This window comes from Lissotriton helveticus, chromosome 1_1 (genome assembly GCF_964261635.1).
Source record: "Lissotriton helveticus chromosome 1_1, aLisHel1.1, whole genome shotgun sequence".
In the NCBI taxonomy this organism is placed as follows: domain Eukaryota; kingdom Metazoa; phylum Chordata; class Amphibia; order Caudata; family Salamandridae; genus Lissotriton; species Lissotriton helveticus.
The window spans coordinates 116,223,770-116,251,502 of NC_136057.1; the positions used below are offsets into that span (position 1 = coordinate 116,223,770).

Consider the following 27,733-nt stretch of genomic DNA (forward strand, 5'->3'; position numbering starts at 1 on the left):
TGTACAACAATAGCCTTCACACAGTCTATGTTTGGCCTCCTGTGCAATTAGTCTCTCGATTCTCACTGTGTCTCTTGGGTGGGAGGGCTGGCACTGGCATAGAAACTAGCTTGCAGCGAGTGATGGCTCTGGTAATCCTTAGCCAAATCCTTTTTTTGTTTAAAGTTTAAAGCGTGAGCAGGGCCTTTAGGTATCAAGTGACTGGGCCTTTAGGTATCAAGTGACTGTGCCATGTCCTCCAGTACTGACGTTTGCTAAGTGAGTGTCACCTCAGTACTGAACCGAGTAAAATCAGGCAGACCTATAGCATCATTAAATGGATTTGTGCATAAGGCCCTATCTTGAGTTTGGTTAACAGGATACTTACAGACATGTCCCTACTACTGTATTACAAGTCCATTATAGTCTATGGCACTTGTTATACAGTGGAAACCAAATTTGACCGTTGGCTAAACTCTAAATAAGGCCTTTCATTTTTTATGAACAATCCAGACATTTAGTGCTCCAAATACATTTAGATATAAAAGTTCAACTTTGTTTTCATAAAAGGAGGATGGAAATTCCAAATGTAAGATAAATAATAAGCTTAGTGGTTGTGATACAGTAACAATTTACCTGTTGAACTGTACTCCACCAGTGTTGAAACAGGGAAGATCTCCTATCAAACTTTTGTATATTTGGCAATACCACTGGGATTCATTGTGTATTTAATTGTGTTGTGAAGATAATGGTTAAATATTTCTGTTAAGACGGATGCTGCATTAAATCAATACCCTTTAACATGTTTGTAGTAAAAGACATATTCAGGTAATACAATTTTGTTTTTATTGTGTAAAGACACAAACTGAAGCTCGGCATACAAAACAATGAGTGCCAAGACGTTTGGAATTATAGTGATACGATCAATAACGAGCAATAACAAATCCTCAGTGTCTCATTCAATAACACCCATCATCGTGACTTAAATAACATAAGGTTTATGGTTACAACAATGTAAAAGTACAGCGACTAGTAAAGATGTAAAATGGGCCAATAGTCAATACGACTTAGTACTGCTTAAGAAATTTTGCGTCAGCGGATCACCCATCCGTCTTGCTGTAGGTGTAGTACAGCGCATAAAAAATAGTTGGAAAAGCTGTCACAAGCTGGAACGCATTGCTTTAAAAAAATGCATAATTAAAATGTTCTGCGTCAAATGACAAAATACTCATAGGTGATGAAGAGGAACTGGTCTAGACTTATACATAATAAATGGATCTAGTGCAGCGTTGCTAAAACTGTGGCTTGGGCTGTGGAGTCTGAGCCGATTCTTGGTGGTTCGCAAAAGTTCTGTTCTGTATGTAAGACATATTTAAAATGATTAGCACAGGTTGTGCACTACTGCAAATGGGGAGTGCAATGTCCCTAAGATACGTTTTAAAAGAAACCTTTACAAGTATTCCCATGCAAAACTCTGGGTAAACCTTCCAGTATTTGTTGCTGCTTTTTTTTTTTACTTCACAAAGCCATTTCAACAGAGAATGTGATCACTATACATGATAGACAATAATACCACTTGTGTGTGACTAGAGCTGCCAATTTTGGAATTGGGGAACCATGTTTGAATCCTGGCATTGGCTCAACCTCCTGTGATTCTGGGTAAAATACTTAATCTACTGTGTTTATAATAAAACGAATGTGACCTTCTGTAATGTAATCTCACGATAATGTAAGCTGCTCAAATGCCCTTGTGCTGTCTTCGCATTATAAAAAACTATATAATATACACATATATATTGAGTTCACACTACATCACTAAGCATCATCTTAACACAAAACTAGACGTGAAGCCTTACCCCATACTCTGCTGCCAAAGGTGTTTCTCATGTTTCCTAAAATTATTGGTATCAACCCCAAGATTTTCAGAAGCCTTACGATTTTAGTATATGGAAGCCTCAGACAAGCACCCCGCTTTGAAAAGTGTTCCAGTTTCAGACTCCAGTGCAGTTCACCATCTGCCACTTCTATAGGCATATCATTATCTTGCCCACAATCCAATACTGAAGGGTGTGGTCTGGGTCATGACATTACAAACAATCCATTAAAGCTAGGTGGGTCGCCAAAGTTTGTGGTATAAAAACGTTTGGGAAGCACTGGTGTTACTGGATGATAATCTAGTCTCTAAATATAGAATAGATCGTAAGGAAACACTGACTCAAATAACTTTTAAAAGTGTATGGGCCCAATGTACTAAGACACTGGTCACAAACAGAGGTTGCAAGTTGCAAACCAACATTTTGTGATCTGTTTCTGATTTCGTGTGTTATATTTTTTCTGTGTGGTAATTCACTAGGGCCCAAGGAAACAACTTTTCAAATGTATTACTACCTATATTGAGGTTTAGGCAGTTGATTAATGGCCCGCGACTAAAATGGCAGCAATAAACTATTGATACATATCATTTGGAGCATCAAAAAAACAATTCCAACTTGCAAAATGGGTTTATTATGTTGCACATAATTCTTGTGTTGGCAAACTGTGTGACTTTGTGATTTCCGGATTTGGACATGTTTGGTAGACTGGGCCCCTATTTGCTAAGATTTTTGTCAATATTGGTCAATTCATCAAAAAGGTCTGAAATTACGTGCATGTTTAGGGTCTTTATCCTTTTTAGTTACGACAATAAATTAGTGCTTCAACAAATGAACTCAAAATAGTATCAGTCCATTAGCATTTAACAAACAATTGTCATAAATATGCAAGTCAGTGAAGAAAAAACATTATAAAGCTAATTTGGAATACCGTCGGGCCCACGAGTTGGCCACTAGCCAAGAACACCGAGATAAAAATCTCAGTTTACAGCATGTTAGTTCTTACAAAAAACAAGGCAATAAAAAATATGTTCATGAAACAAAACATCTCTAAGCGCACGGTAACCATTTTATGTTCACACAACACTATCTTGGACAAGATGCGACAGCTTACAGCAAATCAGCTCAGTTGTCTGCTTTCTTCAAGCGTTCCTGTTCTCCGAATGTTTATTATGAGAATGACCCCTTTTTTTTCTCAGCTAACTTACTGAGCTTCAATAAAAACCTTATGTCCACTCGATGAAGCTGCAAGAGAAAACAAAATTCGGCAAACTTTATTACACTGAGCTATGACTTTCACTTCTCCTCGGAGTAGCTACTAAATTGCTCCACGATGTATCTTCCACTATATCCTTCTGCTCTCTAACAGGCGTTTGTCTTGGGGTTCAGTTTTCTTGTACGTTGCTTTTACTGTGTTGTTTCTTCTTTTTCCCCTTGGACTGAAGGGTAGTTGTTCATCCTTTGCGTTTTGTGACATGCCTCTGCAAGTGCAGAGCTGGTCTCTGTTATTGGTACTGCAAAACTTTCTTCATCTTTGGATATTTTACCTTTGCTGGGTATGTTTATAGGCTTACAATTTAATCAAGGTAAGTTTTGGTGTTTGAAAATTAACTAATGAGGTTACCTAATCTTCCTTGCACCCAAATTACAAAGCTGGACAACATAACAGGAAAAGTGAGACTATTTATTGTTTGTATTTTGTAATGCACTGGTAATGGGCGCTTCACAATTTGTTCTACTATTTGGAAGTATTCATTGCGGTCTTCTGAAGGAGAGACAGAGCACTCATAAAGTTTGAATCCAGAGTGGGGCTTGTCGTGGGTGAGTAGAATTTATCACTAAAGCTTTCTAGGCACTCAAAGCACTAAAGAGGTTTTTGGCCAGTGTAGGCTCTTTCGCAGTACGAAAGAGTAACTTTTTCACAGAAGCCTTTCCAGTGTTCAGGGACTGATAGGGTACTTCCCTTGCGTGGGGTCTTTCATGTTCAGGCAGGTTCTTTCTGTGCCTGAAGCTTTTGAGGCAAGCAGAGCAGTAGAAATGTTTATGCCCAGTATGGCTTCTGTCATGAACAGTGAGAATGGACTCACCCCAGAACCTTTTCAGGCATTCGGAGCAGTGATAATGTTTTCACCCAGTGTGTTTTCGCTCTTGTAGAGTGAGTTTGCATTGCTTACTGAAACGTTTCTGGCATTCAGAGCACTTATAATGCTTTTCCCTAATGTGAGTTCTCTCATGTCGAGCAAGGCTACCTTTAACACTAAATCTCATCTGGCCTTCAGAGCAATGGTATGGTATTTTCCACAGTGTGGGTTCTCTCATGTTCCGTGAGACTGACTTTAAGCCTGAAGCCTTTCTGGCATTCAGAGCACTGATAACGTTTCTGTCCAGTGTGTTGTCTCTCATGTAGAATGAGACTGCCCTTCTGACTAAAGCTTTTCTGGCACTCAGAGCACTTATAAGGTTTTTCCCCAGTGTGTTTTCTTTCATGGTAATTGAGACTGACTCTATGACTGAAGCTTTTCTGGCATTCAGAGCACTTATAAGGTTTTTCCCCAGTGTGAGTTCTCTCATGTTGAACAAGGTTACCTTTATCACTGAAACTCAGGTGGCATTCAGAGCATTGGTATGGTTTTTCCCCAGTGTGAATTTTCTCATGTCGAGCAAGGCTACCCCTATGCCTGAATCTTTTCTGACATTCAGAGCACTGATAAGGTTTCTGTCCCGTGTGTTTTCTCTCATGTTGAGTTAGATGACCTTTCTGACGGAAGGTTTTCTGGCATTCAGAGCACTTATAAGGTTTTTCCTCAGTGTGAGTTCTCTCATGTCGAGTAAGGCTCTCTTTAACACTAAAGCTCCTCTGGCATTCAGAGCACTGGTATGGTTTTTCCCCAGTGTGAGTTCTCTCATGTCGAGTGAGATTGTCTTTAAGTCTGAAGCTTTTCTGGCATTCAGGGCACTGATAAGGTTTCTGCACACTGTGTTGTCTCTCATGTCGAGTGAGAGTGCCTTTCTGACTGAAGCTTTTCTGGCATTCAGAGCACTTAAAAGGTTTTTCTCCAGTGTGGATTCTCTCATGGTTAATGAGACTGTGTTTCCAACTGAAGCTTTTGTGGCATTCAGAGCACCAATAGGGTTTCCTCCCGGTGTGGGTTCTCTCATGGTGTGTGAGATATATTTTCTTAATGAATCTTTTTGGGCATTCAGAGCACAGATAAGGTTTTTCCCCAGTGTGAGTTCTCTCGTGGATTATTAGACTGGCTTTCTGACTGAAGCTTTTCTGGCATTCAGAACACTTATAAGGTTTTTCCTCAGTGTGAGTTCTCTCGTGTTCAGTGAGACTGCATTGATACCTGAAATATTTCTTGCATTCAGAACACTGGTAAGGTTTTTGCCCCTCATGTGTTCTACAATGCTGACTGAGAGAATTCATGACGAAAACTTTTCTGGTAGCTTGAGCACTGAAAAGGTTTCACCCTATTTGTGTTGTTGCATGTTAAGAAATATTTTTACAAATAAAGCTTTTTTGACATTCAGATTACTTAAAGAGTTTTAGCCAGTCTTTATTCTTGTATGTAAGATCAGATTTCTGTCGAAAGAGTTTCTGACATTTAGAGTAGCTGTAAGGTCTCCTCAGTGTGCATTATCTTAGTGAGATGGAATTGATACCTAATGCTATACTCATATGTTGGGCATATAAAATATTTCTTTCTGGAGTTATTGTCTCCAGGTGTGTTTTTTCTGGTGTACACAGCAGATTAAGACTTGCTCTCATTCCAAAGTCCGGACGTGTTTAAATCATTTCCAGCACTAACCTCTCAAAGGGGCTTCACGTGTTATTCTTAACACCAGCATTGAGCCTATTAAAAATTCTGTCTGGACTTGTAGTGTTGTGACCTCTTTAAGCAATGTAAGCTTTTCCACTGAACCTTTCCAAATGTCTCTCATTGAGTTATGGTCTCCATTCTATGTCTATATGAAGTCTATCCGGCAGGTTCACTTCGTGACTGAAGCTTTACTAACATTTATTTAGCAGGTTATAAAAGACTGACAAAGTTATTGTCTTGATGTATTGTAGGCTACACATGTGCAATGGCAGGAATATTATATTACACATTATCAGTAGCAGAATATTCTCTTCAATGCCCAGTGTGTGTTCTCCGGAGCTGTGGCTAACACCTGAGCACTGGTGGTGTCACGTTTCAACATTCAGCATAACTGAAACAAACTTTGGCAAACTCAAGTGTTTTTGCTAAAAACTGGAAAGGAGCTATTGCAATGACTTTCTTTATTACCAGGTGTGTTCTATACCACTTCAGCAGATGAGTCTTGCGACTTAAGTGTATTCACTACCGTTGAGGTGATAGGTCTTTCTGACAAAAATTATCATGTTCTGTGCACAGGTATGGTTTGGATTAGTTACTCGTTTATATTTCCGAAGTTGTATAACACTAATAATCCATTTTTTAAAATGTTTGTAATATTTGTATTTAGTTACTCAGCAATGTATAGCAAATATAACGAATTTGCGATATCAATTTCACATTCAGTAGGGTTCTCTACTTCTTTTTCCTCCTCGGCTTCTTGGTACTGTTTACTTATTGGGGCTCTGAGACATGGTCATATCTTCAACATAAACCACTTTAGTGTGATGAATTGTGCTGTGTGTTATTAAATTACAATTTTCCTTTTTTATCCCTGCTTCAGTGACCTGCAGAATGAAAATAAGAGTTTGTTACTGATTGTAAATGAGCAAAAATACACAATATTTATGAGCTTATTCAATGCAAAATGGTAGCCTTTTGAGACGTGAGAAGAGAAGTACGAGTCTGAGTTGAATGTCTGGTTTGGCTGTAAGGACTTTGTATCAAAGTAAAGATAAGGAGCTTAAGGACACTCATACACAAGTTTTACAAAAGATTACTCCTAAAGTTGAGGGTTTTGCATGCAGAAACTAAAACTATACATGCCTTGTAAAGAAATAACACAAGCTTCCAGAGACATTTAGTACGCTCAACATATCATACAAACTGTTGGGTCTTTACATAGGGATGTAGGCGAGTTCTAATGCATAGAATGTGTATGTTTGAATTGATTAAGAAGTTGCTGATTCACTCGAACACTGCTGATCGCTTACATGAATGCTCATTAAAATAATTCAAGTTTACCTGGTGTGGACAGCATCCCTTCATATACCACCCAGAACGCATGGAAAATCTCAACTGGCTAATTTTTTAGACAACTGAGCTGTCTCGTCCTTGAAGTAAACACGTCACCATCAAACCAATAAGCTGGGTTCCACCCTTGGGTAGGCATTGAATCTTCCCTGATGTCCAAGGTACATGATCTGACAACCCCAGTTTGGAAGAATGATATTCCTACACTTCTTCTACTGGGCTTATTTGCCATTTCTGGCACATTTCACCATGATCTCTTACCTCCCTGACAGCGTGAGCATTACCTGGCTTGTTTCATTCATGTCAGCATCATAGCATCATCAAAGCAGAAGGCATACCGCAATGATCAATCATTGCTCCTTTTTGCTCAAGGCCTATCTCAGCCCACGACCAGACTTCAAACATTACAACCAGGGGCTGTATTATGGTAAATGTTCTTTTTCATTGTTTGCGGCAGGCGCACCTTTTAAAAGGTGCGCCGGGCCGCAAACAGTGAAAATGAGCCCCATTACCATGAATGCGCTGCCCCCAGTGCAGCTGCGAACTGGTGCAGCCGGAGGGCAGCGCATTCCTGTGAAAAACGGAGCGGCTGATTTACAGCCGCTCTGTGTTTTCACAGTGCAGGCGGCAACCAGGCTGCACGTTTGGAGGGGATTTGAGATCCCCTTGCTGGCGGGTACAGTGAGTGACTGCATCCACCTGCAAGGGGATGCCTGGGGGTCCATGGGACTCCCTATCCCCCTCCAGAGGGTTTCCATCGGGCGTGGGCGCACTGACAGTGTGCCACCTTTTAGAAGGCGCACTCTCAGTGAGCCTCATGAGGACATCTTTGCCTCTGCTCCCGCGCTTGTAATGTGGCATGGGCGCAGAGGCAAAGGGATTCACTCATTTGCATACAAATGAGGGAATGCCCCCTGTATACAGCACTGGCACTTTATGTGCGCCAGTGCTATTGGTAGTACAGAAGGGGGCACACAAGCGTCTGCGGCCCCCTCTGTAATACCAAAGCGCCCAAAGGGCACACGAAGTGGGTGCAAAAGCCTGTTGCCCCCCCCCCCCCCTTCCCGGGGCACTTTATGTAATACGGCCCTGATGTGCTGCAGTCGGGCAGATGACACACCAATCCCTCTGAAACTGGGGAGTCTGAGCGGTCTGAATAGCTCAAGTCTAGATGACTATATTCAAGGCTGGTAAGGTATCCTGAGGCTGAGAATCACATCAGCACCTCGCTGCTGGTCGCGCTGGTCGCGTTTTCCTGAGCTCCGCTCTATACAATTTTAACGACCCGTTTTGGATTTATTTTACTTTATTATTTTTTATTATCCCTTGTTCTTAGCTCCCCGCTTGCCCCCTACCTTGCACCATAATTTGGAAAAACCCACCGCTGTTTGGCGGACCCGGTTCTGGGGAGGTTGTGGTTGCCGGCGGACATCTTGCCTTGGGCAGAGGAGGGTGAGCGCCATTTTGGAGCGTCCCAGGTCAGCAGGGACGCGGAGAGCACGCTATTTAGGGCGAGCATCACGAGGGGACTACCTGGTAAGGTATCCTGAGGCTGAGAATCACATCAGCACCTCGCTGTTGGTCGCGTTTTCCTGAGCTCCGCTCTATACAATTTTAACGACCCGTTTTGGATTTATTTTACTTTATTATTTTTTATTATCCCTTGTTCTTAGCTCCCCGCTTGCCCCCTACCTTGCACCATAATTTGGAAAAACCCACCGCTGTTTGGCGGACCCGGTTCTGGGGAGGTTGTGGTTGCCGGCGGACATCTTGCCTTGGGCAGAGGAGGGTGAGCGCCATTTTGGAGCGTCCCAGGTCAGCAGGGACGCGGAGAGCACGCTATTTAGGGCGAGCATCACGAGGGGACTACCTGGTAAGGTATCCTGAGGCTGAGAATCACATCAGCACCTCGCTGTTGGTCGCGCTGGTCGCGTTTTCCTGAGCTCCGCTCTATACAATTTTAACGACCCGTTTTGGATTTATTTTACTTTATTATTTTTTATTATCCCTTGTTCTTAGCTCCCCGCTTGCCCCCTACCTTGCACCATAATTTGGAAAAACCCACCGCTGTTTGGCGGACCCGGTTCTGGGGAGGTTGTGGTTGCCGGCGGACATCTTGCCTTGGGCAGAGGAGGGTGAGCGCCATTTTGGAGCGTCCCAGGTCAGCAGGGACGCGGAGAGCACGCTATTTAGGGCGAGCATCACGAGGGGACTACCTGGTAAGGTATCCTGAGGCTGAGAATCACATCAGCACCTCGCTGTTGGTCGCGCTGGTCGCGTTTTCCTGAGCTCCGCTCTATACAATTTTAACGACCCGTTTTGGATTTATTTTACTTTATTATTTTTTATTATCCCTTGTTCTTAGCTCCCCGCTTGCCCCCTACCTTGCACCATAATTTGGAAAAACCCACCGCTGTTTGGCGGACCCGGTTCTGGGGAGGTTGTGGTTGCCGGCGGACATCTTGCCTTGGGCAGAGGAGGGTGAGCGCCATTTTGGAGCGTCCCAGGTCAGCAGGGACGCGGAGAGCACGCTATTTAATGCTCGCCTGTTTTGCGCAGCGGAGATGCGCAGCGGTGGCGCCTTCCCTGCGCCTGAGTCGTGCCAGAGTCCTGCCCGTCTGCGCCCGTCCGCGTCTCGGTCGCGGCGAGGTAGGACTCTGTCACACTCTTTTACTGTTATTGTGTATAGTACATTTCCCTATCGTTTTTGGGATGATTGTTTATGGCTCTGCTGAGCTGCGTACCCTGCGCCATCCCTCTCCGCTGTGCCAATGTTTACCACCGGGTAAGCGGATTTTGAGGAAAGGTTGTTTGACCTGTGGCTGGCGGCCAGTTGTCTCTTTGGAACTATCGGCACCACCCCCTTCCCAATACTGCCAATGCGCTCTTTTGAACACCAGGTCGCTTGGCAGACATTCTACGGACATCTGGGATCTACTTTCCAACTCTCAACTCTCATGTCTGTTTCTAACGGAGACATGGCTCGGGGAAGGCTCAGGCCCGGATGTGGCAAAAGCATTGCCCCCGAATTATACCATTCTTAGAAGTGATAGAGTTGGGGGGAGAGGAGGAGGTGTGGCTCTGATTGTGAAAAAGGATCTAATTTGTTCCTCTTTCCTGATAGATAATATATCTGGTTGTGAAGCCATTGGCTTCAAGCTGTCTCTTTCATCCCGCCAGACATGCACTGGACTTCTTGTCTATAGACCACCTGGTCCTATCGGTACATTTTTTGAAGATGTACAGGTCGCTCTTTCCATTCCCTGTATGCGCTCGGCGCATTGTCTCTTGCTGGGGGATTTTAATTTCCATATGGACCAAGCAGCAGATCCAAATGCTGTTAAAATCCAAGATGTCGCGGCATTGCTGGGCCTTGTTCCTTATATTAATAGCCCTACCCATAACAAAGGGCATATTTTAGACCAAATCTTTTCCACCAAACAGATTGAAGTATCACTCCCACTCCCAGTGTTATGGTCTGATCATTTTATGTTAAATTTTGATATCCCTTTTCATATTAATACAGGGCAGAGAAGACAGAGTAGTGTGTCCCGACGATCAAGAGCCTTCCACCGTATTTCGGTGGAAGCGATGACCGACGCTATTCGTCTTCATCCTTGTGAGTTCACTGATGATTTGGAGGCAGACCTTGAGGCGGTGCAGAAGTGGCTAACTGACAGATTTGATGAACTGGCCCCTGTGAAGACAGTCAACTCAGTCTGTCACCTAGCCTCTGCTCCATGGTTTACCCCCTCACTAAGAAAAATGCGCCAAGAGTGTAAGAAAACTGAAAGGCTCTGGCGACGAAAATACGATTGTGAGGATAAACAAAGATATAAGGATATGATCAAAACTTATCACAAACATATTGCTGAGAGTAAGCAAAGCTATCTGCAACACAGAATAGATGAAGCCAGCAATACAAGTAAAGAGCTTTTTAAAATAGTTAAAGAGTTTACTTCACCTGCCGCCTGCTCCCCTGCCCACTCTCATTCTGAAGAGTGGATAAAGCAGCTTGCAGCTTTTTTCGCTCAAAAAATTAAGACAATTCAGGAGTCTTTTCCTGTTCCGGACCCTATACTGTCAGCATATAGTCCCACACTTCCTTCTTTGAGTGAATATACCATGCCCTTTCTTTCGGCTTTCCCTCAAATGACCTGCTCAACCTCGTTTGACCTTCTATCTCGACTTCAGTCAGGTTCTCCTATGGACCCCTGTCCGGCTAAGTTCTTGGGCAGAGTAGCTGCAGCTGTTAACAGCCTGCTGAACCCTCTGCTGAACCTGTCTTTGTCTACGGGAGTGGTTCCCCCGGCTTGGAAACATGCACTGATTTTGCCTCTAATCAAAAAGCCAAATTTAGATCCCATGACGCATGCTAATTACAGACCGATATCCCTTCTCCCTGCTCTAGCGAAGGTTGTTGAAAAACACGTGCAGCTCTCGATTACCAACTACATCGAGAGCAACAACATCCTTCATGACACACAGTCGGGGTTTCGTGCTAACTATAGCACGGAGACAGCCCTTCTGGAGGTCACTGAAGCTATCAGGGAGACGCTTGATCTAGGGGGTAAGGCTGTACTAGTCAAGCTGGATCTGTCGGCGGCTTTCGACACCGTCCCACATGACGGTCTCCTTTTAAGACTCCAGGAGATCGGGTTTCGTGGAACGGTGTTGGATTGGTTTAGATCTTTTTTGTCGGACCGCCGACAGGTGACCTGGGCACCACCGTTCTCCGCTGAAATGCCGCCGCTAGGGGTGGGGGTTCCTCAAGGATCCATTCTGAGCCCCATCCTCTTTAATATCTATATGGCCCCTCTGGCGGCGGTGGCGGAGGCTTTTGGTGCCCAGGTCATATCCTACGCTGACGACACCCAGCTCCTGTTCACGTGCAGGAAGGGAGAGGCGTTTGATGGGGCAAAAATCAGGGACTGCCTTGGTTCCGTTTTTGCATGGTTCCAACGACATAGCCTTAAATGCAACTCAGACAAGTCTGAGTTGCTTTTTTTGGTTGTGTTCCGGACCCATGCTGGAAATCCTGGTGGCCTCAGGACATGTTTCCTCCCGGGTCGGTATCAATGCAGGCCAAAAATCTTGGTGTGGTCTGCGACGTAGATCTGTCTTTTAGATCTCAGATCAATGCATTATCAGGGAAATGCTTCAGCATCCTGAGAATGCTCAGAAAATTCTTACCGATGTTATCACTGCAATATAAGAAAATTGTAGTTCAGGCATTAGTTGGATCACGTTTTGATTATGCTAATGTGCTGTATGTAGGTCTGCCGAAATACCTGCTGGCAAGATTGCAGATAGTCCAGAACTCTGCTGCAAGGGCAATCTTTGGCCTCCCACGCAGAGCCAGAGCTTCTAGTTTGCTTAAGGAGTTACATTGGCTCCCTATCTCTAAAAGAGTTATTTTTAAAACTCTGACTTTGGCCTTCAAGGCCCTGCATTCTGTAGGCCCTGCGTACATCAAAAAGAGATTGGCCTTTTATGCTCCAAGGAGGATGCTGCGATCGGCTTCATCTGCCACGATTGCGGTCCCGTCCATCAAACGTGCCCGGATGGGTGGTCGGTCCTTCCGCTATTTAGCGGCCCTCCATTGGAATGGGCTTCCGATCTCTTTGCGGAAAGCCAATAGTCTCTTTACCTTTAGAAAGGAGCTTAAGACGTGGCTCTTTTCTGCGTGATCGCTCTGACCACCTGAGTTGCTGAACGGATACACTGGTCTCTGATCTCTTTGCAAAAGCGCCGGGACACCCGCATGGGTAGCCGTGCGCTATAAAAGAGTATGCACATAACATAACATAACAAGGCATCGACCAATGGATGTGACTAGTGAAGTTAAACTCAACTCATCCACAACAGAGATTCTCACATGCAGACATTGGGAGAACTACCATCCTCTACATTGCTCAGACCCTCCTAAAAGATCAACAGAAGTAAGGAACATTGGAGTGCTCATGGATTTCCCAGGCTCTGAGAGTAAACCAAATGATGAGAAGCACATTTTATCATATTTGAACCATAAGACCAATCTACCCTCAGCTAGGATTTCCAGAGAAGCTCCCGGCGACCACGTATCATCCTATCACGTCCTGATTTTGTGAACAGACTCAACTACGGAGCTTCACCCTCCCTACCAATAATATTACAAAGAGTGTAGGAAGGTGGCTACCTGACTATGGTTACCCCAGATTTTTTGCCTGTGTTTAGCTGGTTTTTTGACTTAGTTGACCTGGTTCCCTGCTAATCAGGGCCCCAGGCCATCTGCTCTCTCTGTAAAATGGATTCCATGTACCCTAGGTACATACCACAATTGGAAATGGACTCCTTGTCAGCCCCTGTATAATGCACTATAGGTGCCCAGGGCATAGGGGCCACCAAGGCCTACCAGGGGCTGCAGCATATCTTTTGCCACCCCTGGCTGGTTCTTAAATTGACACAACTGGCTTATCACTCAGCTGGGGTAAGGTGGTGTAATCAACCCTTACTTAGATATAGTATACCTATATCTAAACCTATATCTGGACACATATAAACCTGTGAGCCACTCCTATGGAAGGCCTCATCAATCCTGGAGGCAGAGTGCGTGATTTAATGTGAGATGGAGCTCTAGCATGAGCTGAGCCTGTCTGCAGCTGTCGGGAACAACTCCCTAAGCTGTTTCAGGATAATGCCATACCATATACTCTTAAGTGCCTTATAATCCTCGCGGTTATATAGCAACTCTGGTTTGGCTTTATCAAAACATGTCGTGTAAGGTGTCATACGATTTGGAATACTATCCCCTCGCCAGTTCTGGCGACGGGGATAGCATTCCACCCCTCTAGAGGGGTAAGACATGTTACTTTACTTAAATGCGGTTAATTTCTACAAAAACCTTAGATCCACAAAATGGATGCCTCTGCCACAGACAAGAGTCTGACCCCCTGCAGCTGACCGAAACTCAGCCAAATGGGGCCTGGACAAAGGGTTTCCTGTCGCAGGGGGGTGTTACCACCCTCCAGACAGGAGATAGTGGATTGTAGCAGGGAGGTTTGAAAGAAACCAGACACTGCTAGGGACGCACAAGGCTGCCCCTTGCATAATCCGGCCAAACCGGTTCTGGGGCACTCCAGCCCTCGTGCCAGGGCGCCCTGGATCAAAGGAAGGGGGTGTATCCACCCACTTCCTGGGTCCCACCCATAGGAGGGGACCTAGCAGGTAATCCAGCCCCCAAAATTAGTATAAGACTGGGAGCAGTGCCAATGCACTTCAGATTATCCTGATGAAACATAAGAAATGAAACTCTGGACCCTTCGACATCCTACTCGACGTAGAAGCCCGAAGAATCTCCCTTGTGGTCAAGGAGTGACCACCCTGTGCAAACAGGCACCATCCAGCCATCGACGTCTGCTTTGTCGCAGTTCCCGCCAGAACTCGAGCGACAGAGATTGACGAGATCAAGCTTGCCTGCCTTCCAACAGCCCGATCCACAGTCCCTGCAGAGCTGAGACCCGTGGAGGCGACCGGAAGCGTGGGGCACGCCATCTTGGAAAGACCACGAGACGCTGACCGTGCAGCCCACGAGTGACCCTCAAAGCTGTACACCGGGGTTTGAGAAGCCCCAACCCTGAGCCACACTTGTACCGAAGTTCAGCCCTCCACACTCGACGAGTGCTGCGTGGGGCCCTTCTGCTTCTTTTGGCTCAACGCGTTGGCCCGGACACTTGCCAGCCGGCTTGTGGCCCCTGTGCCGACGAAACTTGAAATTCGACCTGCGATTCTGGTTGCCCCAGATTTGCACCAGCTCCCCTGAAAAGGAGCCCCCACTCTGACCCTCCTGGTTCGAGTGAGAAGCAATCTCCCGGTTCCGCGTGGATTGCTTTTGCCAAGTGTTGTTTGCTCCAATCTTGAAGCCGACAGCGCCGACGGCGAGAGCCTGCGTGGGACAGATCGTGACCTGCTCCTGGACGTCGTAGATGCCCCAGAGCCCACGTGACAGCAGAGAGAAGCTCCTCGACGACCACCTGATTGCGCCCGACATTGCCTGGTTCCGTCCTGGTTCCACCCTGGTCACTGCTGAGTGACCCAGACTCTGTCCCCTCTGCTTTCAGGTACTTTTCGACTTGAGTCCACCCTTGGACTCCTCCGGACACTTCTCTTTCACCCCGACTGCAGCCCTTTCAGCTTCAAGCACCAAGAGCCTGCGTGACGAAACCCGACTCAACTTCGACCCTGTGCACCCGCTTCCTGTGGGTGAGGTAACTTTGTTTCGCCGGTGTTCCCACACTGGTACACATCTCTAGGGTCTGTGTCTTAAGTTTTGTTCCTCTAGGTTCAGCGGAAGTGTCCTTAAACTTTAACTTTACAACTTTTACGCACCAATTGTTAACATTGGTGCATGCGTGCGCTTTCCGCACTGCACCCGAATCCCGCGGGCTTTTCCCGACTTCAGCACTGCTTGTCCGGACTGCTCCCAGCGATTCCCTAGGCCCTAGGCCTAACCACTGTTTGATTGGTATCTCTTATACCACTTGTTTAGTATATGGTCTGAGTGGCCCCTCGCCCTCATCCATATTTGTGCAACTTTGTATGTTTAAACTGTGCTTTTGAATTAACGCTTGTGCCCCTTTATTCATAAAGAATACTGGGGATTGTTTTTAGTAATAAATACATATATTTTTATAATATATACTTGTGTGGTGTCCTTTCATTTGATATTACAGGATTGTATGTGGTAAAACAGCTCGCTTAACACGACCTCTTAAGTTAAGCCTTTAGGCTGCTTAGTCCATGCTACCCCTAGGATAGCTTGTCTAATAAGGTTGACTTACAACCAGACACCATAAGGGATTGTTTGGTCTGATAACAGGTGGTTCCAGAATTGGAAACATCACCTATCAGGCCAACTTCTCACAAAGAGGTAAAAACACAATAGCTACACAAAAGCTACCGGCACATGACCACATTTCACCGGCTAGAAAATCTCTTCACTGACATCCTTAAGTATTGACCTTCGGTGATTCTCTGCTTAAAGGACATGGCTTGCAGCTATTATCTACTGCACTAGCACTTTATCACTCTCAATTTGGGTGCCTGCATTGGCACTTTGTTACAACGGAACGTTAGCTCAGTTTATTCCGATGCACTTACCTGTGAGTGTATTTTAAACTGACTTGAGATTTTACCATTGTCAAACCCTTGAAACAAGAAGTGCTTCTCAATATGTGACAGTGACTTTAGACAATATTGGCGGACGGCACTTTTAAATGTAATTCGTGCTGCTATTACCCTTTGCACCAGCACTGTCACTGTCAATGCGGATTTTTCCAAGTGCACTTTGTTATAACAAAACGCCTGTTTTCCATTTTGTGATGTCCTTATCAGTGAGTGCACTTCTATTTGACTTGAGATTTCAAACCCCTTGTATGTTTTAAATAGTTGTAACGCTTTTAACTAACCATACACAAACTGATATAAAAATGTCACTGGAGCAGGTGTCTGCCCCAGCATTATCCTCAAAGGCAAAATGTAAACTAGGCGCGTGCCCTAGGTGCGGGCATTAATTAGGCTCTCGTGCCTGTCTCCTGTTGATGAAAGGCTGTTGTTTTTCTATATATTGCACCTTGCGCTTTGCTCTCATTAGGCTCTGCAGCTGTTGTGTTCACTAGCAGTTTCGACAGTTGTAATATGCTTGAAAGTCACTTTGACTGGTATTTTAAGATATCTTACGTGATTATTAGTTATGGATGCCTTACCGGAGTATAGATACCCCAGCAATACCAACCCCGGAGATGGGTCTGGGAACTAAGTTCACACCAGGAAATTCTGGAGAACTGAACGGCCAAAGAACCCGTCTCTCCGGACTTAGCAGTCCAGACAGTAGTATTTAGTTAAGGGGTGCAATGAAGCCCACGTGGCTGCCTGACAGATGTCATGACGGGGAACTCCAATTCCCAAAGCTATATTGGCTGCCATTGCGCTGGTGGAAGGGCCGCGCATCCCTATCGGAGGTTCCTTTTTCACCAAGCAAATCGAGAGATGATCCGCTTTTGCATGGCCTGACCTTTCTTGGCACCCACATAGCCAACATAGAGCTGATCATCCACCCGGAATAGTCTTGAGCGATCCAGATAAAAAGAAAGCGCATGTTTTGGATCCAGACGGTGGAGCCTCTCCTCCTCTTTAGAAGGATGCGGGAAGAAAGTGGGAAAAGTGATGGTGTCTACTATGTGGAAAGAGGTAACCACTTTGGGAAGATAGGAAAGCTTAGTGCGAAAGACAACCTTGTCTGGATGAACAGCCAGGTAAGGAGGTTTAGAAGAAAGAGTCTGAAGCTCACTCACCCTGCGAGCAAAGGTGATAGCAAAGGTGATAGGCAGTTTTGAGGATCAAAAGTCTGAGAGGAAAAATTATGTAGCAGCTTGAAAATAGCGCACATGAGGTAAGTCTAAACAAGGTTCAAGTCTCACTGGGGCATTACAAAAGGAATAGGATTAAACAGGTGAGTAATGCCCTTAAGGAAGTGATTTACAGTAGGAACTTGAAAAGAGAAGGCTGAACAGGAAGGCAAAGAAAGACGAAATTGGCTGAAAGATAGCCTTTAAGAGTGCCAAGATCACAGCCCTGCTGGGCCAAAGAAAGAATGAAGAGGAGAACCTCTGAAAGAGGGACAGAAAGGGGATCCACAGCTTTTGCTGTACACCACAAATTTGTTCCATCTACAGCGTATACCGTTTTGGTGGAGGGAGCCTGGCTGCCAAGATAACGTTACAGACTTCAGGCAGAGGGTCGAAAGCTGTCAATTGCGGCCGCTCAATCTCGACACAAGGAGGTGGCGGGTGGACACGTTCGGGTGGAGGACCGTCACCCTGCTGCTGCTGCAAGATAAGATCCTCCCAAAGAGGCAGTCGGATCGGTGGATCGATGGCCATGTTCAAGAGCTTAGGATACCAGACTCTTCGTGCCCCATCTGGAGCGACAAGAATGACTTGGGCCGGGTTGCGCTTGATCTTCTTCACCACTCTGGGCAGAAGTGGTATAGGTGGAAAGGCATATAGAAAACCGCAACTCCACTCGCGATGAAAAAATGCTGCCTAGCGAGTTGCCGCTTTGGAAAATCCAGCGCGCAGACTGCTAACATTGCGCGTTCTCTTCGGTGGTGAATAGATCTAACGAAGGCTCTCCCCACTGCTGAAAGAGACCTTGCACCACCTCTGAGTGAAGATGCCCTGATGTTCCAGCCATGTCCAAAAGCGGAGAGCCTCTTGACATAGGGTCTACGACCCTACCCGCCATGTTTGTTGCAGTACCACATGGCAGTGGTGTTGTCTGTGAACACCTGCACTACCCTTCCTTTGACAGAAGGAAGGAATGTTAGTCAGTCAGTCAAAGATATTTTATTCGGCAGCCAAGAGCCATAAAAGTAAACATTTACAAAAGTCAAAATTCATTGAAAGACATTAATACATACAAACTTAGGTCACAATAAAAGTTTTAAAAATGCCTGTGCAGAGCAATAAAAAAGCATCTGGCTTTACTATTTCATCAATCATGTATAAATCTACAAATAGTGCAACAATATAAAGTGCAAAAGCGCTAAATAAAAACCGAAGTCTATAAGGACTATCTCATAAAGTGCACAATAGGGGAGAGAACAGACTGGCTACAGCGGCTGCAATTTTTTCTTATGTCTTACAGCCGCTATTAAAAAGCTTGCAACCTCCAGACAAACCATGGGGGAAGATAACATTTGAAGTTAGGTCAGAGCCGGCCTAACTTGGACAAACTGGCAGCCTCTGAAAGGTGGTAAAATATTATTTGTGCGCTAGGAATCGTAGTAGGCGCAGAAAAACATAAAATGTAGCGTATCCTGCTCTGAAAAATTATCACAGGGGCACGGTTTAAGTAAACCAGGTTTGGAATAGCCTTGGGGAAATGCCAGAAGCCAGGGGAACAGATTCCAATGAAATCTGGTCAAAACAAAGTGATGATGTGCTTTGTTAACATAAGATAAATATGGCTGCATCTGTGGACCCAGGCTCAATATGGCAAATCTACTCAAAGGCGGTTTGGCTAATTCCGCCTCCTCCCATAGCCTCTGCCGCTTGTCCAGAAACTGCTTTTTGATATCTCTAATGGCAGTCTTGCCCAGAGCCCCTGGACTCAGGAACAGGTCAGGACGACTGAACCATCTGGTAAGTTCCTTTATGTATTTCAGCAAGGTAATAAGTAACGCCCCTTCCAGTGAGATGCAGTCAGTAATTATAAGTTGATTTAAATTTGGGATCGGACTTGCCCAAATTCTGAGCCAGCGCAGCAGTGGGGCAACCACGATCTGGTCTGAAATGTAACCCACTCCCAATTCTTCATGTAGGTTAAAAACAGGGGTTGTAGTAGGGAGCACAAGGAGTTTTCGCATGCAATTATTCTCGGCCACCTGAATCCCCTTCACATCCTTATAACCCCAAATGTCACTCCCGTACATAGCCATCGGGTAACATTTTGCATTATAGACCTTTAATAGTGCGGGAAGTGGCTTTGACCCTAGTCTTATGGCAAAATTCAGGGTTGCCCCTGCTGCTCGGGTTAAGATGTTCTTTTTAAGTAAAAGTTGCGGGCACCAAGATCCTTGCTCATCAAAGATTACCCCTAGGTAAGGAAACATTGTCACTTTGGTTAATTCAAACCCCCTTGCAATAAAATTTGGCCTTGGCTACCTTTCCGGAACCTATAGTCATAGTGTGTGATTTCCTATAATTCGTAGTTAAATCTAGTGACTCCATAAAACTTATAGAACAATTTAAAAAACGTTGTAAACCCAATGCGGTTCTAGCCAGTAGAAGCGTGACATCGGCGTACAAAAGTGCAGGAATCATTTTGGGACTTGCTCTGGGTGTATCTCTGCAACACGCTGTTAGGGATTCTCCCAATTTGTTAATATATAATGTGAACAGCAAAGGCGCCAAATTGCACCCCTGCCGGACGCCCCTTTTTTCACTTTCCAAGAGCTTGTCAAACTGCCATCTGTGTTGTACCTTACCACTGCTGTGGTGTTTTCATTGTCAGTATGCAACAAGCATTTCCAATGCAATAGGTCTCGCATTTACGCGAGTTTTAACTATTGGCATTGTAAATGACAATGCCTTATATTTATGTTTTAAAAAACGAAAACAAAAATAAAAGGCATTGTTATTTGCAAAGTCAATAGCTCAAACTCGCGTAAATGCGAGACCTATTTCATTGCAAATGCTTGTTTTTACTACCATGAATGCGGTTTGGGGCCCATTTTCCTTCCGGACTAGTATTGTGGTCCGTGACACCCTTGCTACGCCAGAACCCCATACTTGACTCGCAGTTTCCTCTTATGACCCGACTTCCTTTCACATGGAAGAAAACAACGCATCTTCCCCAGGCTGTGCAGTCTGATCTGGGAAAGGGATGCAGCCACCACCTGCAGGGCAATAAAATATGACTGAAGCGAACACACCAAGCACGGAACAGGTTGTGCTTGCAGGAAAGTGGTGCGGGACCGGAAGGCAGATTAAGACGCTGCGAGGTCAGGTGAGGAGCTGCACGGTGGCATATGGCATTCAAGTGAATTTTTCTCCATAGCTTACTAGTCGGAAAGGAGCCGATACAAATCGCTTAGCATACTCAATAGAAAGGAACCAGGGGAACGCCCTCAGCTATGTCAAGCAGCACAATTTAGAGAATTTCTTTCACCCACTATTTTGAATCCCTTGGCAGTGGGTCACTGCTGAGGTAGGGGGAAGGGGGTGTAAGACGGGTGGGGCAGTAGTGGGGTATCCCTCTTGCTTAGTAGTGCCCCTTTGAGTTCTAACAGTGCCACAGGGATAGCTCTTCCGTGCACTGATCTGACCCTGCGTGGTGCATGAAATTAGCATTCAAATCCCCATGGGGCTGCACCTGAGGTTTCCCTTATCCAGATGAGCTTACCTAGCGGGGTCTCCTGTGACGCCCACTCAACCATCACGCTCATCTGGCAGGGGTCCTCTCCTTCATTCATCGCCAATTAGCGAAAGAGGGTGGGGATGTATTGGAGCACGTGTGTAGCCCTCTTCTCTGAGCTGGGTCTAGTGCTCCATATTCAGATCACGAGACTGTGCCGCACAGGAGGACACCTGCCCGGGCATGGTACCAAGCAGGACCAGAGTCTGGCGTCGGAGACGGTGACGGTGACGCGGGAGAGTTACCAATGCCAAAGCCCCCCGGCTCTGCTCAGTGGACCCTCCATCATCCTCACGTCCCCAGAGGCTTCCGGAGGAGGCAGGGCACCTCGAGCGTGCCTCGCTGCCGCACCACATTAGTCTGCGGTCTGAGCGAGGCGGGGGTCGAGGCTGGTCGGGAGCAGTGCGCGTCCGGCAGCAGGACTCGCAGGGCGCTGCGCCACCGTGCGCTGGGCTTCAGGGATGAGCGAAGGTGCTTGGAGTGGCGCTACATCCAGGAGGACCCACTGGGCGTGTAATCGGCTCAGCGGCAGGCAGGTTAGTGACTGAGTCTCTTGGAAGTTGGGTTGAGGGTTCGCCGGCGCCTGCCTGTTTGGCTGCTAGCTCCGGGTTGTGGAGGGAGGTCAGTACCACGCGTTCTGGTAACAAGGCGGACGTTACATCGTCAGCGTTGTTGCCACGCATGGCTTTACATCGCAAGTGTTTCAACGACTTTTGCTAGATGGCGTGCAACACCAGGGAATGTGTTGCATTTTAAGTCCAACACATTCCCTGCTGTTGCGCTAACTGGAGTAGGAATAGTAATTTATACTATTCCTAAGTCCAGCACGCCATCTAGTGCAAGTCGTAGAAACGACTTGCGTTGTAATGCCATGCGTGGTAACAACGCAGACGATGTAACGTCCGTGTCTTTACCTACCGCGATGTAATATGTGGCGTTGTAATGTTACATATTCGGTTGTGGAGTGCTAACCAGTCTCCTTCAATGGGCACCGTGTAGGTGACGTTATTACCGAGTATATGCTGAAAGCATTGTGCACCAGAGGCTCTAAGTGATCGCGCTCGCATTGGCCATTACAGCGCACAAAATTAAAGCACAACACTTCAAATCAGCAGGAAAGTGAAAGCGTGAGCTCAAACAACGCGAGCGAGCCATGCATATGCACATGAAAGCTTGTACGGGCGCGTGCCCGTAGTCTCTGGGGTCGTGCGTGCTGAAAGAGACAACGTGAGCATGTACCTCGGCTGTCCAGCCGCACGCCGAAAGAGACGCCGTGAGCGTGCAAATCGGCTGTCGGGGCGCTAGCTGGAAGAGACGCCATGACCGTGCACATCGCCTGTCTGATAGATACGCCGTGAGCGTGCACATCCCTGTCCCCCTTCGGCCACCAAACCGACGACAATAGGGCTCGCCAAGGCGAGCAACGCATGCGCTGCATCGCTAGGCAACACCTAAAAAGGAGACCAGCTCCGAAATCTATCCCCAGATCTTAGACCTGTTGACATAGTCAAATGCTGAGGTTAGGTGCATAAAGGCCAAATGTAAGACTCCCCTCTTGGCTATGGTGTACATCCCGATATCTAAATGCAGGTTAAGGCACTGGTCTAGGGTCCCTTTCCCTTTCCCCTGCCTGAAGCCATACTGCAAATCCGAGATAATATTGACCTGATCGAGATAGCCAGTTAGATGATCCAGAATTACTTTCCCTTGTATTTTAGCCGCAGAATCTAGGAGGGAGATTGGTCTATAACAGGCGGGATCATACCAGACGCGCTTTTTAAATATGGGGATGATAACTGCCTTAGCCCAAGAGGAGGAAAACCGCAGTAGAAGGCTCCATTAAAAACATGAGTTAAAATATTGGCCCAGACTTTGGGCCAATAGAGGTCTGCTAGTACCCCATCTGGACCAGGGGCCTTTTCTGCCGAGGTTGAGATGATAGCTTTGTAAACCTCATCTATGTTGAAATGGAGAGGGTTGCTAGGTGGGCAAGGAACTGATTGTCCCACGGTAGATTCCAAATTTACATCGCTATAGATGTTACCAAAATGCTGGACCCCGAGATAAAGCAGGTATCGTACAATCACTGCTAGAGTTTAGTGTATCTGAGAAATAGGGGCTGTTGACCACCGACCAGAATCTGGTGCTGTCAGCCAGGACACTAGCTTGGTTGTGCGCTTCCCAGGCCTGCTCCTTTATCTGCTTCTTCCTTTCCTGGGCTGCAAGTTTTTTTTGTTTTTTTTTGGTTATAAACTTTTATTCGTCATCAATTCACACACACAGCTTTCCGCCTACAACCCTGGGGCCGGCAGCAAACTAGGATATGGCAGTACAGTAATCAAGACCAATGCCTCTAAAATGGAGAAGCACTATCATCTTCCTAGGATCTAGTTGGCCAAGATTCAAACATCACAGCGTTGATATTGTTGCGTGTGTGCCTACTCCCCAAGTTCCCGACCCTCAGTCCTCGGTGAGGGTGAGTGTGGCAGCCTCCAGTAGAATGTATGTATTAACGTAATGTATGTGCGTCCGACAACGAGAACAAGGGCCAACCTCCCTAACGTAACTAACCCACTAAACCCCCCCCCCCTTCCTTGACTGCCTGTGTGCTTACATTATTGTGTCACTGCCTTTCCAATGGTGTACGCCATTCCGCCCACGCCTACAGTGCCCTGCACCCTCCCCGCCCACTCATGTCCCCCTCCCCGCCCTCCCGTCCCGAGTGGCTCCCTGTGTTGGCAGTCTCTATGTCCTGCATCCCCTAGCTGGCCTACCTACCCGAGTGTCCCATCCACTGGCCCTCTCCAGTAAGCAATGATGTTATCTAATCCTCCTGGTCCCCCTCTCTCTCCCGTTGTCCCTCTGTCTCCTCCTGATCCTCCCCCGCGGTGTTTCTATTAGAATTGTAGGTCAGATACAGGTCCCAAAAATTTTTTGGCCTACTAACAGGGGGTAAGAGTTCACTGTATAGCTGTGATTGTGTACAACAGTACAGCATGTCCCTGTCCCACCTTCGCTTAGTTGGTAGCGGGCCTCGCATCCAACACTGCGCCACCGCTCGTCGAGCCATAATTAACCCTATGCCAGCCAAGCGACGCGTCGCCGGAGGTAGAACTCTGGTGTGTCCCAACAATGCCAGCGCCGGATCCACTGGAAGCTCAATCTCGAGTACACGACTCAGCTCCAGGAACACTCCCTCCCAGAAGTTGTTAATTCCCGGGCAGGACCACACCAAGTGTAGGAAGTCCGCCACTGGCGTATGGCAGCGTTCACATTCTGGCGTCTGTCGGAGCCCGTATCTGTACAATCGTTCTGGAGTGTAGTACACTCTCTGTAGAAATTTAAACTGGATTAGCCTGTGCCTAGCATTCAGCGACACACTTTTCGTATTTTGGCAGCAATATTTCCACATATCGTCACTTATCTCCGTCTGTAAGTCTCGTTGCCACGCCAGTCAGGCCTTCGAGGGTGCCCGTTCTCGGCGACACTGCCCCATCTTGTATAATCGCGCTATCAACTTGCAGGATGATTGCGCTTTTATCACGTACGTCAGCTCAGGCAGTTCAGGGGGCTCTTCCATGTCTGGGCCCAGCAGTTCCTGAAGCGCCGCGCGGACCCTGTGCAAGTGAAAACGGTGTAGTAACGTTGCTGGGATCTGAGAGGAGGCGACCTGGTCCCAGGAAACCACCCTCCCGTCCCTGAACAAGTCGCCCAATTGGTGTATGCCTAGTTGACTGAGGGCACCTGTGACTCCCTTTTCCCGCAGCGGCGGCAGCCACACTGCCCATGCTATCGGAACCAGGGGAGAGTACAGCAGTGAGCAGCCATGGCTCTTGGCCAAGGAGTGCCATGCGTGATTCGTCGTCTTGATCGAGTCTAGAGTTCCTACCCGTCGCGTGGCCGGTTCGAATATGGTAGCCGCTGGCGGGAGGGGTTTCGTAAAGAGTGTCTCTAGAATCACATGGGGGATATTACAATCCCCGTGTATCCAGGTATGCAAGTGCGCCGCCTGCGCTACCCTATAGTACTGTTCCAAATCCGGGGCCCCTAGGCCACCTTGGTCGTATGGGAGGGTCAGGACCTGCCATTTTACCCTAGGTTGCTTTCCTCCCCACGCCAGCCGCGTGAGAGTTTGAGTCAGCGTCCTGAAGAAGGCCTTAGAGAGGATCACCGGTAGATTGTTGAAGAGGAACAAGAACCTCGGGAGTACCAACATTTTCATGAGCGCGATACGGCCCGCAAGTGACAGCGGCAACCTACACCATCTGTCAACATCCTCAGTCAACTTTGTATAAGCAACACCATAATTTTCCCTAACTAGCACATCCGGGTCTGTATGTAGGTGGATGCCTAAGTACCTAACTGGGTCGTCTGACCACTGCAAAGGGAAATCCATGACAAATTTACTCATCACCGGAGTCAGTGGGAACGCCACAGATTTGGTCCAGTTTACCTTGAGGCCGGATAGGGCACCGAACTGCACCACTTCTCTGAGCACTGGGGAGAGGTTGAGCTCCGGGTCTCTGACATACAGAAGCGTGTCGTCAGCGTACGTGGAGATACAGATTCTGTAGGTGGGGAAATTAATGCCCTCATGACTGTGGTACTCTCGGAGTGCACACGCTAGAGGCTCCGCCACTAGGGCGTATAACAATGGGGAGAGGGGGCAGCCCTGTCTAGTACCCCTGCCTATTCCGAACGCCTCCGTGACTGTATCGCCAATACGTAGTCTGGCCGATGGTTTATAATACAAAGCGCCTATCATTTGTAGGAAGGGTTCGCCCAGACCCAACTTCCTAAGCACTCTGGACATGAATGGCCATTCTACAGAGTCAAAGGCTTTCTCCATATCGAGAAATACTGCCAGTGCCTTATTCTCCGGCTTCACATGCTGCATCGTACCCAGGACCGTGCGTATATTGTACGTAAGGTTCCTAGAAGGAATAAAACCTGCCTGTTCCGGGGCTACCAGCTCCGGGGCGAGGAGTGCGAGTCGCGTCGCTAGTACCTTGGCATACAGCTTAGCGTCGACATTGATCAGGGATAAGGGTCTGTATGAGCTACACTCAGTGTCCGGCTTCCCCGGCTTAAGAATCGATACGATGAGTGCCTCTCGCATAGTCGGAGGCATGGAGCCTTCCATGCATATATCGTCAAATAACTCCGAGAGGTAGGGGAGCAGCTGTTCTTTAAAGGACTTGTAGAAGCCAACAGTCAATCCGTCTGCGCCTGGAGCACTACCGGACCGCATACTATCTAGCGCCTCTGCTATTTCCTCCCGTTGGATGGGCATCATAAGGAATTCCCTCTGCGAGTTGGACAGCTGCGGCATCTTAATATAACTCAGGTAGTCGTCTATTGCCCCTTCCATACCCGCCGACTTTGATTCGTATAAAGTAGAATAATACCGCCTGAATTCCCCTACAATCTGTTCTTCATCCGTGAGGGTCTCCCTGTGCTCGAGGTCAGCTCACCAATAAGTAGCGGATGTCGTTCATGGTGAATCATCTTAGCCAAGAGGGAGCCCGGTCTTTCACCCTCTCCATAAGTGCGAGCCGTAGCATATTTACCCATGTGTTGCACCTCCCTGTCTGCCTCTGTGTTATATTCTGTCAGCAATTGTTTAATTTGGTCAAAGGCATCCCCCTCGGGGTCCTCCCGTTGCCTCGCTTCCAGATCTGTTAGCTGGTTTTCCAGATATTTAAGTCTCTGCCTGATGGACTTCAGGACACTGGAGTGTTTGGCCATAGCTATCCCGCGTATGTAGACCTTAAAGGTCTCCCACAGCGTCTGGAAACTTTCCACAGAGCCCGTATTGGTCTCAAAAAAGGTGTCGATTTCATTCGCGATTTCCCCTCTAAACACTTCGTCCATTAACGAATACGGAGGGAAACGCCACGTGAAGGGGGGGATCCCGCGCACCGGCGACTCGAGGATCAAGAGGAGAGGAGAGTGGTCAGACAGAGTGCGTGGCAGTATTTGGCAGTCCCTCAAGCTATTGGTTAGTTGTTGTGATGCAAGCCAGTAATCTATTCTGGTGTGTAGCGCATGAGTAATGAGTGTATCCTCCTTTGGTGTGATGACGGCAGCGCCACACATCCAGTAGTTCCAAGTGCACTAGTTCAGTCAGAAGCGCCGCGGCAGCCGCCGACGGGCTCCTGTGGGGTCCCGCAGACCTATCCAGGGCTGGGTCCAGGACCAAGTTGAAGTCTCCTCCCCAGAGCATACTTGTGTGGGTATACGACTTGCATCTCGGGGCTAACTCCGTATAAAATTCAGGTGAGTCGTAGTTAGGCCCATACACATTCACAAGCAACAGGTCATGCCCCTGTCCCCTGCATCTACTGATGACATACCTCCCCTCTGGGTCAGTCTCTAGAGACGTCAATGTGAGTTTGGAGCGGGGGTTTACCCATGTGAGTGTCCCCCTCGAGTGAGTGGTGAAGCCCGCTGCAACACTACATCCCGCCAACCCTCTGTGTAATAACATCCTGCTGTTTAGCGGTAAATGTGTCTCTTGCAGGAGAGCTAGGTCTATGTTGTGCCTACGCAGATAACTAAGTACCTTACGCAGCTTCCTGAAGTCATTTAGGCCCCTGACATTCCATGTCAGAGCCCGTAGGTGAGTCCGTGCAGGGCCTGTCCGTGCTGTAATGGTATCAGCTTCCGCCATGGTCGATAGTGTGAGTCAGGAGACAACTGTGTAAAGGTTTCCAGCGTCCCAGCGAAGCAAGGATTGGCAGACGGCGTAGC

At 47.1% G+C, this 27,733-nt stretch overlaps 1 protein-coding gene across 1 annotated transcript in view; it reads right to left on the reverse strand.

The window, feature by feature from the left end:
• Positions 1-802: 802 nt before the first annotated feature.
• The window catches only part of LOC144763651 (uncharacterized), a 504,573-nt gene continuing 477,642 nt past the window's right edge, over positions 803-27,733 (reverse strand). Inside the window, 1 exon segment of the mRNA XM_078649485.1 lies at positions 803-4,954. Coding sequence (XP_078505611.1) covers positions 4,126-4,954 — 829 coding nt within the window. The 3' untranslated portion in view covers positions 803-4,125.